This window comes from Rana temporaria, chromosome 8 (assembly GCF_905171775.1).
Source record: "Rana temporaria chromosome 8, aRanTem1.1, whole genome shotgun sequence".
In the NCBI taxonomy this organism is placed as follows: domain Eukaryota; kingdom Metazoa; phylum Chordata; class Amphibia; order Anura; family Ranidae; genus Rana; species Rana temporaria.
This window is the reverse complement of record NC_053496.1, coordinates 92859560-92871868: the sequence shown is the minus strand read 5'-3', so window position 1 is coordinate 92871868 and position 12309 is coordinate 92859560. Positions and strand designations below refer to the sequence as shown.

The following is a 12309-nucleotide window of genomic DNA, read 5'->3' as shown; positions in this document are numbered from 1 at the left end:
GATAAAATAGGCCACAGCCCGGTTTATTGGTTTAAATCCCAAAAATGTTAACATTATAAATTTTATTGACTTTTAAAATTATCTTATCAACCAAAATCATCCAAAATTCACCAAAGCTCAACCCAGCCACTAAGACTCATGCTGATCCAGCATTTACCATATTCTCACATATCCCCTTTGTTCTAATAGACCACAGGAATCCACCACATAAACCGGGCGTGACAGGGGGGGTATGGGAGGGAAGCTCTTTGCGCCGATGACTCTTCTTCTGGCGACTGGCAAAAGGCTCTGTCAGGAGGCTCCTTAAATAGCCCCCCAAAAGCCTTCCAGAATGTTCTAAAGGTCACCTGACCCTAACTGCCCAATCCTTCCTTAACCTCCTAACCTTCTGGAAGCTTCCAGGTCATGTGACCCTAACCCACCTATCAAAATAGGCCCCATTCAAATCAATGTAAAACTGATTATATTGCCAGCACCGCGGCCCCATGAGGCAAAGGGGGGGAGGGAATAAATGTACCCCCCTTTTACCCCCCATTCCTACAGGCTGACATCCATCATAAGGTTTCATGAGCCACTAAGCCAGGGGCAACCTGATCCTTGGTGCCAAATGAATCACTCTGTCCAGGGACTGGACTGACTTGTCCCACATGACAGAATGCTGCGTTGTAGAGGTGTGGAGTGAAACTGGACAAATGGGACTGCCTCAAAAGAGGTTATCATGAAACCCAAGTCTCTCATGCAAAAGTAGAGAGTTCAACAATCCCTAGACTGAAAACCTCAAATCTGAGATCAGAGCGTCTTGTGTTTCTTTTATGTCTAAAACACTCTGGCTGCTCTATGTCCAATGCTAGACCCAGATACTGTAGTGGACTTTGAGATCAGAATATGCAGGGTGTGGTGCTCAATCCATTCATTTTGTATGCTACTATTCCTGAGTGCTGGGCAGAGCACTTACTTTGTGAGTACTGTTTGTTTTTGTCCTTTTCTTAAAGATACATTGTTGCACTATGAGCCTCTCTTCTTTATGCTTTTCTATGGAACCATGAGGAAATAGGAGCCAATGGGGTTGATTTACAAATGGCAATACGCTGTTCACATTGCAATTGTATTTGCAGCCTGCAAAGTAAATTTTCTCAGAGATTAGTGAATACGGTGAAGCTTCAGTGCCAGTTCACACCATAGAAATGCAGTACGGATGCGTTCCAGGTGCTTTTCTGCAACCGTGTTTTTGACACGTTTTTGGTGCGTTTTTGATGCGTTCCCCCCCCCTCTTTTCTCTAAAGGGGTTATAAAGGTTTGTTTTTAAATTTTCTAAATAGGTTCCTTTAAGCTAGTGTATTATTGGTTCACTTACCTTTTCCTTCCATTTCCCTTCTAAATGTTTTTTTTTTCTTTTGTCTGAATTTCTCACTTCCTGTTTCTCTTCAGTAAGCTTGCCCCCATCATCCAAACCGTTATGGCTGGGGGTTAGTCAGCATGCTCGCCCCCTCCCTTGGCACTACATCCCTGCGGGGAGACACTGGGGGAGATTCAGATAGAGATACGACGGCGTATCTCCTGATACGCCGTTGTATCTCTGAGATCCGACGGTTGGATCTATGCGACTGATTCATAAGAATCAGTTACACATAGATCTCCCTTAGATCCGACAGGTGTAAGTGACTTACACCGTCGGATCTTAGGCTGCAATCTCCCGCCGGCCGCTAGGTTGCGCTTCCATTTGTATACGCGACGAATATGCAAATAAGGAGATCCGCCGATTCAGAAACGAACGCCCGCCCGTCGCTGTTTTTTTACGTCGTTTGCGTTCGGCTTTTTCCGGCGGATAGTTACCCCTGCTATATGCGGCGTATCCAATGTTAAGTATGGCCGTCGTTCCCGCTCCGCGTTTTGAAACTTTACGTAGTTTGCGTAAGTCGGTCGCGAATACGGATGGACGTAATTTACGTTCACGCCGAAACCAATGACGTCATTGGGAGCAATGCACGCCGGGAAAATTCGCAGACGGCCCATGCGCAGTTACATCGGCGCGGGGACGAGCCTGATTTAAATACTACACTCCCCCTAGCTGCGGAATTTGAATTCCGCCGGGGGATTTACGATCCGCCGGCGCAACTTTCGAGGGAAGTGCTTTCTGAAAACTGCACTAGCCTCTCAAATTTGTGCCTGCGGATCGGAAATAAGATAGATTACGCGGATCTAAAGATCCGCTAATCTATCTGAATCTAGCCCACTGTGTTCACTTTCATGCATTTTTGATATATAAAAAAAAAAACGCACTGGACTGCATAAGGTGTGAACTAGCCCTCATTTTGCAAAGAATACCCAATCACACGCCTGTCCACCCGGATGCATGAATTCCAATGCAACTGCACTTGCAAAGTGAACAGTCTATTTGCATTTAGTAAATCAACCCCAGTATCTTTTACCTCCCAGTTTATCTGACATCAATACGCAGAGCGTTTCAGCTATCTTTTGATAATAGGTAAAATACATCTAGTGAGTGATTCTGAGTCACCATGGTGCATGTTTGAGTGCTTCTTTAGCAGGTAAGTCTGTCATAATGGGCTAATTTGTGGTGAATGGCAAAACCAATTTAGTGGCGCCTAAAAAAAGAAATACAGCAGAGTTTACCACTACTTTAGGAGTGGAGATTTGTACATGTTTTTATCAAATGGGCAATCTAATGTAGTTTGTGGACTTACATGATTTACATGATTCTTGATCTTTATACTACTAAGACTGAAAATAAGCAAATTTTTTTTACACTTTATGTATCATATGAAGACTAAAGTTGTTTATGGACTTATGACTGTGATGCACTGAATTTTATTATTTATATGATATGTATTTGATTTATTTATTAAGTTACATTTTTGTGAATTTTTATATGATTTGTGGTGTGAGTTTTTAGTTACCTATTTATTTATTTTTCGCTAAGTGCTGGATTTTTATGATTCATTTGTTGCAGCTTCTTTTGGGAAGGGGAATTATAAAAGTATTTTATAGATTGTTTTATAGATTCTGCAGATGCATTGGGCACAAGCACCTTTCAGTGCTGCACTCCAACAAAATTAGTTCCCCAGTGAATCTTTTGTCAGTTTTTTTGGATGTTCTTCCCTTTCGCTGTCTAAAATTGAAACCAAAAATTGAAAGTTTTCATGCTGAGATTTTATAGACAGTGCAAAATAGACAGTGCACCTTATCTGTAATACATTTGTGCATGGTTGTAGCTTTTAACTCAGTTACAACCTGATAAAATGTGAATAGATCTGGAAGAATTGTTTTCCAAGTCTGAAAATGATTACTTGAAACATTCATAACTTGATTAAAAAATATTTTTAGCCAAAATGTTTTTGGGTGGTTTGGCTACAATATAGTATGGTAAAACCTTTGCTTTTGTGTTGTGCTTTTGTGTTGTCTGTGCCCTGTTGGGGAGATGTCTCTTCACTTCCTGTCCCCGAGACATAACAGGAAGTGAGAAAAATAAAATCTAAAAATAGGCAATTGTTACCAGAACAGGTGTGCTCAATGGAAAGTTTCCCCTCCCTCCTGTTCCAATGACAGCTGTAACATTTTTGGACTTCCCAACACGTTCTGAACATGTTGGTCATCAGGAAAAATAGACACATACATTGGGGACACAGACAGCAATAAAAGCCTGTTAGAGACTTTATCGGTTAAAAAAACGATCGTGTCAGAACACGGTGACGTAAAACTCAACAACGTGCTGAAAAAAACGAAGTTCAATGCTTCCAAGCATGCGTCGACTTGATTCTGAGCATGCATGGATTTTTACCCAAAGGTGGTGCCTACTAACGATCGGTTTTGTTCTATCGGTTGGGAATCCATCGGTTAAATTTTAAAACAAGTTGGCTTTTTTTTAACCGATGGTTAAATAACCGATGGCGCCCACACACGAGCGGTTTTGACCAATGAAAACGGTCCATCAGACCATTCTCATCGGTTTAACCGATCGTGTGTACGCGGCATTAGGATTTTACGTGTCATAGGATTAGGTAGAAAGATTGAATATATCAGCAGAAATGACACAAGTAAGCAATTAATATCATTTATCATTTTTTTTGTTCTGTTTTTTTTTGGTGCTTTTTAAGTTGTAGAAATTAGAAGCAGAAGATGTTTAATGCTGTCAGATGTCCTGCCAGATGCCTTTACGTCAGATGGTGCTCATCCTACGTCAAACAGACACGGTAAGTCAGACTGATAGCATTTTCAGAACCTGATTTCCTAGTCCTGAAAATGATTTCATGTATATTATGATTTCTTCTTTCTAGCTATACATATAGAAATGTAAAGTTTTTAAATTCTGTATTTGTTTTTTTTGGCATCCAAGTCCAGGTTTTGAATTTTGTAGAACGGCACAAAAATTTGATTAACTTTTTTTTTTGTAATAGAAATTTTAATATAGGTTCCTATGGCTTTTACCTAAATATACTGGAAGCTGCATCTGTTGTTTTAAAGCCTAACTCCAGGTTTAAAATGACTTTAGATAACTTTAGTTGGCCCAAACTAACAATTTTCTTTACCAACAGATATGCTTGCTGTGAGCACTGCATAGACTGTATGTAGCATCAGCTACAGTACATATTGTATACAGTGCTGCTTTTCAGCAATGGACAGGGGATATCCACTTTTGTTACTGGAGCGAAATTGAGTATTGCTGGATGCTGCTCAGCCATTCATAGGAAGTCTTGTATTTTTATGAATGAATACATGACTTCCCTTTATTGGCTTAGGTGGAGAGGTGGGCATATAAAGTCAGGATCTCCACCTCAGCCATTCATAGGGAGTCTTGTATTCAGTCAGCCTTCTTGTATTCTGGGCATTTGTCTGTGGGTGCATACTGCCGTAAATTAAAGTACAGCTGAGTGCACCGCCCAGCCCCATCCAGCCGCAGCAGCTGTCAGCCTCTCATAGAGTTTGACAGGCTGCTGATAGCAGGACTGGATGGCGCATATGTACCCTAAATCCTGGAGCCCCATGCATCGCTGCTATACATCCAATGTGTATAGGGACTTAAAGGGTCACTAAAGGATTTTTTTTTTTTAGCTAAATAGCTTCCTTTACCTTACTGCAGTCCTGGTTTCATGTCCCCATTGTTCGTTTTTGCTCTGATGTTGCTGTAATCCTTCTCTGTTCTGGAGACTTCCTGGTTGTCTGTTTCCTGATGACCAAAGTACTGGGAGATTCTAGTTTCATTTTCCAAACCATCACTGCTCTATGGCTCTGTCTAGCACAGAGGCAGGATAACATGCAAAAATGAAACTAAATGCAAAAACGAAACTAAATGCAAAAACGAAACTGTAGGTACATTATATGATTGATTTTTATCTATTTTTAATCAATTTTAAAAGGAATCCGTTAACTATTATGTCTCTATACCCTGTAAACAGTAATTTCAGCAAAAAAAAATGTTTTCCTTTACAACTCCTTTAAAAGGTGCTGGCCCCTGTCCCAAGAATGAATTTGCACTTGCTTGTCCTAGGTCAGTGAGTGATCAAGTAGTAGATGATAGATACAAAAAAGACAGGTCGGTAACAGCATTTCCAATTTCCATACAGGTCCTGTAATGAAAGGCCCCACACTCCGCTTAAGTGCTTTTGTCATATACCGCTTCCTCCCAGTCTGAATAAAAATATCAGATATTCCAACCGCTGAGAATCACAAAAATGGCAATACTCGTTTGGTTGCTCAACATGAACTCTTTATTAGAACAAGATTACAGTCTTATATACAGTTAAAGAGGAGTCCCCCCCCCCCACCTACTCATATTACTCGAACAATATACCTGTAACCAGAAACATAAATTAACATGAGCTAATTAATGAATCCCTTAAAGCAGCCGAGGTGACTTCATGCCCACCTGGCCATTGTTGTGATTAATCAGGATTTCACTACAGGTTGGACTTGTTGTCACCGAGCTTCACACAGTATACATGATCAGAAGTATAAACACAGGACACCTTCTCACAATAGCAGGATCTCCAGTAGGAGTCGGCCCATCTTCTACATTGTACAGAGGCCAATGTGATCAGCTCTTTCAATTAACATATTGAGTTCAGAATTAAACATACCAAGAATAGTCTTTATATATATATATATATATATATATATATATATATATATATATATATATATATATATATATATATATATACATATATATATATATCCTGGGAAATATTCTGGATACATATTACTGTCCCATTTCAAGTAATCCAAGCCACATTTTCTCAGACACCCTGTGCCCCTAATGGACACAGGGTGGCTTAGACATAAGAGGTGCATGGGGAGCTGAAATAAGAGGCTCCCAAACTTTCCAAGGAATTCTGGGTACCAGATCCCCTTTAATGCACTGAATGTAATGCACGCAGCCCTTATATAATATAAAAATAAACACCTGTTTAGTATACTATATTATATTCTGCTTTGAGCTTACTCATTTAGCTTACTCATTCAGCTTTTCATTATTACTGAAGAAATGTTAGCTTAAAACAGAGTTCCACCCAAAAATGGAACTTGCGCTTTTTTCGGAATCCTCCCCCCCCTCCGGTGTCACATTTGACACCTTTCAGGGGGGGTGGGGGAGCAGATACCTGTGTAATCCAGGTATTTTCTCCCACTTCCAGGCCATAGATCGCCGCAGTATACGCTGTGATCTACATCATGTCTGGCCCCTCCTCTGCCCCCCGCTGTCTTCTGGGAGACACATAGGTCTCAGAAATAGGCAGGGACCTTGCGGCTTCACTTCCTGGTTCCCTTACCGAAAATGGCGGCGCCTCCACCCGAGAGCCGAGGGACAGATCGGCTTTGGGTGCCGACATCGCAGGCGACCTTGACAGGTAAGTGTCCATATATTAAAAGTCAGCAGCTGCAGTATTTGTAGCTGCTGACTTTTATTTATTTATTTATTTTTTCGGCAGGACTCCACATTAAAAGGGTTGTAAAGGTTAATTTTTTATTTTCTAAATAGGTTCCTTTAAGCTAGTGCATTGCTGGTTCACTTACCTTTTCCTTCGATTTCCCTTCTAAATGTGTTTTTACTTTGTTTTCTTTGTCTGAATTTCTCACTTCCTCTTCCTCCTCAGTAAGCTGAACGGCTCGGATCATGGGGACAAGCTTACTGAGGAGAAACAGGAAGTGAGAAATTCAGACAAAGAAAAAAAACAAATCATCATTATTTTGCTAGAAAATCACTCAGAACCCCCAAACATTATATATAATTTTTTAGCAGACACCCTATGGAATAAATTGGCGGTCATTGCAACTTTTTATCTTGCACGGTATTTGCGCAATCATTTTTCAAACGCTTTTTTTTTGGAAAAAAAATGGTTTCATTAATTAAAAAAATAACAGAACAGTAAAGTTAGCCCAATTGTTTTGTAAATATGAAAGATGATGTTACGCCGAGTAAATAGATACCTAACATGTCACGCTTCAAAATTGCGCACACTCATGAAATGGCGCCAAACTCTTCGTTACTTAAAAATCTCCATAGGCGACGCTTAGATTTTTTCTTACAGGTTACTAGTTTAGAGTTACAGAGGAGATCTAGTGCTAGAATTGTTGCACACGCTCTAACGCACGCGGCGATACTTCACATATGTGGTTTGAACAAAGTTTACATACGTGGGCGGGACTTAGGTGTGCGTTTGCTTCTGAGCGTGAGCTACCGGGGACAAGGGCGTTTACATTTTTTTTTTTTTTATACATTTTTTACACTTTTTTTATTTTATTTTTTATTTTTTTGATCACTTTTATTCCTATAACAAGGAATGTAAACATCCCTTGTAATAGGAAATGTGTGTGACAGGTCCTCTTTATGGAGAGATGTGGGGTCAATAAGACCCCACATCGCTCCTCCAGGCTGGAAAGCATGAGATCGTGAAAAAAATTTCACCGATCTCATGCTTACTAGCCGCAATTGCGGCTTTGTTTACATTCCGGTTTCCGGGCGTGACGTCATCACATCGTGCCCGGGCCTCCGACAGTCATAGAGATGACTGGTGACCATCTGGTCACCAGTCATCTCTATGCTTCCTATCCGGCGCTGGGCAATTCTTTCTCCGGGCCCCTGATGGCACGGGAGAGCCCGGAGAAGCACCCGATGGTGGTGGGAGGGGGGATGTCCCTTCCCGCCGCCTATAAGAACGATCAAACGGCGGAACTGCCGCCGGAACACAATGATATCTGAATGATGCCTCTAGCTGCAGGCATGATTCAGATATCACCGCACAAAATACAGGACGTCATATGACGTCCACCCGGGATGGGAGATCCCCTTTGTGGACGTCATATGTCTATGTGCGGTATTGATGTGGTTAAAGGAACCTATTCAGAAAATAAAAAACGAACCTTTACAACCCCTTTAATATCTGCTGATAAAAAATATATATATAGTTAGTTGTGGTAGTATTAATTTTATTTCTATTATCATTGGTTTTAACTCTTTATAACATTTATTTGATTTGCCTTCTTTAAGTATGAGAAGAACTCTTGAGGAAACTCAATTGCCATTTAATACTCTGCGCTTAGGAATGTTATTGTGTACTTAGCTCTGGGCAGGATCGTATGATGAAATTTCCAGCAGTAAAATTACGTGGCTTGGAAATCTGGTGAAACAGAGCTATTTTGAGAATGAATTCACTGCTTTGTATTTGATATTTTAAAACATAATTACAGTGTATGTAGGAGTGGCACATAGTTACAGTATGCAAATGACAACCTTATTTCCCCTTTCTCTGTAAACAGATCAGCCCATGTGTGCCCATTCAGAAGTTTAAAGTTTTTTTGTTACCTAATATAAAACAAATGTAGGCATATTGGCCCAGATTCACAGAGAGCGGGCGCACATTACGCCCCCGTAGCGCAAACCAATGTACGCTACGCAGCGCAGAGAGGCAAGCATGGAATTCAGGAAGCCAGTGCTCCCAACGCTGCGTCGGCGTGGCGTAGGTTTCGAAGGCGCAGGTTGGCGTAGGTGGAAGTGGGCTTGACCCATGCAAATAAGGCCTGACCCCATGCAAATGATGGTCCGAGCGCCAGTTTAACGAACTGCGCATGCGTCGTGACGTGGACGCATCCCTCTGCGCATGCTCACAACCACGTCGGGACAACTGCCTAAGATACGCCGGATCACTGCGTACGCCATGAACGTAACCTACGCCCATCCAGACACACGTCCAACGTAAAATACGCCGGCTTGGCCGGCTTGTGTTCCCTGGTGCAGACCTTTGCATGTCTGCTGCTGGGTTACACTTCCTTTATGGGGCTTATCTTTACGCCGGACGTACAAATTACACGCACCTCTCGTAGCCTGCGTCGGGCGCACGCAGGTTCGTGAATCGCCGTATTTCCCTCATTTGCATGTTTGAATGACTAATCAATGGGAGCGGCACCATGCTCCCAGCCTAAATGTGCGCCCACTCTACGCCGGCGTAAGCAAGATACGTCGGCGGGGTGTAGCCTGGTTTTAGGCGCATCTCTGTTTGTGGGTCTTGCGCACAGATACGATGGCGCACATTTGCACTTACGTCGGCGTAAGTGCTTTGTGAATCCGGGCCTTAGTGTATGTACCGGTATATATTAGCTAGATTCAGTAAGATGGCCGCAACTTTGCGGCGGCGTAGCTTAGTGTGTTTAGGCTACGCCGCCGTAAGTTAGCTAGGCAAGTACATGATTCACAATGTACTTGCCTGCTAAGTTACGGCGGCGTAGCCTAAAGCGGGCGGGCGTAAGGGCGCCTAATTCAAATGTGTGTAAGGGGGCGTGTTTTATGTTAATGGGGCTTGACCTTACGTTTTTGACGTTTTTTTTTAACTGCGCCTACACTTCCCAGTGTGCATTGCGGCTAAGTACGCCGCACGGGCCTATTGATTTCGACGTGGACGTAAACTACGTAAATCCCGATTCACGGACGACTTACGCAAACGACGTAAAAATTTCGAATTTCGACGCGGGAACGGTGGCCATACTTAACATTACTATTCCAACTAGGGCCTAGCTCTAACTTTAGGCGGCCTAGCTCTAACGTAAACGGCGTAAAAGTACTGCGTCGGCTGGGCATACGTTCGTGAATCGGCGTATCTACTAATTTACATATTCTACGCCGACTGCAATGGAAGCGCCACCTAGCGGCCATCCGAAATATTGCAACCTAAGATAGGACGGCGCAAGCCGTCGTATCTTAGATATGTTTAAGTGTATCTCTGATTGAGAATACACTTAAACATAAGTCAGCGTAGATTCTGAGTTAGGTCGGCTTATCTACTGATAAGCCGGCCTAACTCTTTCTGAATCTACCTAATAATCTTTTATTTAAGCCAACTTAAGCACTCAGGCTTTCACATTGGAGTGAGAGGAGATGCTCTTTCAAGGCACTTTGCAGGAGCTATTTTTAGCGTTATAGCGCCTGTAAAGTGCCTCAATGTGAAAGCAGTCTTAGATTCTAAGTTAGAGATGGGATAGTCTCATTTCCAGGTGCTGTGCTGGTAATGAGGGGCAGTGGCATTTACAAGGAGACTGCTGAGTCAGGGATGGGTGGGAATAAGTTTTCCAAGCAAAAAGATACAGTTGAGTCTGAGATAGGTAGAGACAGGGGCAGACTGACAACTCATGGGGCCACTGGGCAATAGGAGATTATGGGGGCCCCCGGGCAATAGGAGATTATGGGGCCCCCAGGCAATAGATTATGGGGCCACACAGTATACACATACATACAGTATACATACACAGTATACACACGCACACAGACACACAGTATACACACAGTATACATACACACAGTATACAAATACACACACTGAAAAGGTACTGGAGAGGCGGGGGCAGCTATAATCTTTTTATAAAATCATTTTTAATTTTTATAAAAACACAGATTTTTACATACCGTCCCTGGTTTTACTGAGGCTGGCAACCCTGATGGGGCCCCCTTAGTTGCATGGGGCCCTCGGGCAGTGCCCAAGTGCCTGAATGGTTAGTCCGCCCCTGGGTAGAGAAGTTTTTTCAAAGACATTAGGCTCAGTTAACAAAGCTTTAACACAGGGATAAGAATCTTTTTAACTATGTGACTGGTATTTTTTTATTTCTCATCAGACTTACTGTATATACTCCAGTATAAGCCGAGATTTTCAGCCCTTTTTTTGGGCTGAAAATGCCCCCCTTGGCTTATACTCGAGTCAGTGTACCTGGAAATATTGAGAGGCTGCAGGCATCCATCATTTAAAAAAACTTGTGGTCTCCTCTTGTCCCTTCCGTGATAGGCGGAACTCTGTCTGCTGAGAAATGCCTATCACGAACGTTCTCTCATCCTCACCCATCCCAGCAGACACTATGTTCACTGTTCTGCCAATCACGGACGCCTTTTCATCCTCGGACGTCCGTAATTGGCGGAACACTGTTCCCAGTGTCTGCTGGGAAACTGAGTCCGAGGATGAGACAACGTCCGTGATAGGCGGAACTGTGTAAGCTGCCTATCACGGAAGGGTACAGGAGGAGACCGCGAGTTTTAAACATTGAATGGACGCCCGCAGCCTCTCATTTTCAGGTACAGTGATGACGGGCACACTGAGGACGGGCATAGTGAGGACGGGCACAGTGAGGTTGCAATGGGCACAGTGAGGTTGGCACAGTGAGGTTGCAATGGGCATAGTGAGACGTGCAAATGGGCTGTTGACCCTCTTTTCCGCTTACAGTGGATGCTGCATTCTCACCCTCGGCTTATACTCGAGTCAATACGTTTTCCCATTTTTTTTTGTGGTAAAATTAGGTACCTCGGCTTATACTCGAGTATATACGGTAGTTTAAAATAAGCCATTAAAAAAAAAGTATGCTTATCCTAGTGCACTGGTCTCCACACTACAGCCTTGGGGCCAGATGCGGTCCTTTGCTTGCCTTTATCCGGCCCTTGAGGCATTATTCCTGCCACTGACACCAACATTGGGGCATAATTCCTGCCAGCCACTGACACCAACAGAGTGGGACACTGTTCCATCCACTGACAACTAACAATAGGGGACTATTCCTTCCACTGACAACAAAAATGGAGCACTATTCCTCCCAACGACACCAACTATTTCTCCCCCTAATATCAAAGATCAGGCATAGTTTACCCCCACTGGATAAAGTCCTGTCCCCCCTAAAGTCTGAAGGACAGTAAACTGGCCCTTTCTTTAGAAAGTTTGGAGACCCCTGTCCTAGTGTGTAAGCTTTGTGAACTGAGCCTATTGTGTTACTGACCTGCAGGGATGGACTGGCCATTGGGACTACAGGGAGTTTCCCGGTGGGCCA

The 12309-nt window shown here is 42.9% G+C and overlaps 1 protein-coding gene across 3 annotated transcripts in view; it reads left to right on the top strand.

The window, feature by feature from the left end:
- The window catches only part of NUDT13 (nudix hydrolase 13), a 69245-nt gene that overhangs the window by 23667 nt on the left and 33269 nt on the right, over nt 1-12309 (top strand). For 2 of the 3 annotated variants that reach the window (XM_040362291.1, XM_040362293.1), the window contains exon 2: nt 4116-4211. The exons of the other annotated variant lie outside the window; for it this stretch is intronic. In XM_040362291.1, coding sequence (XP_040218225.1) covers nt 4138-4211 — 74 coding nt within the window. In that variant the 5' untranslated portion in view covers nt 4116-4137. The remainder of the gene's footprint in view (nt 1-4115; nt 4212-12309) is intronic. 3 annotated transcript variants of the gene reach the window in all.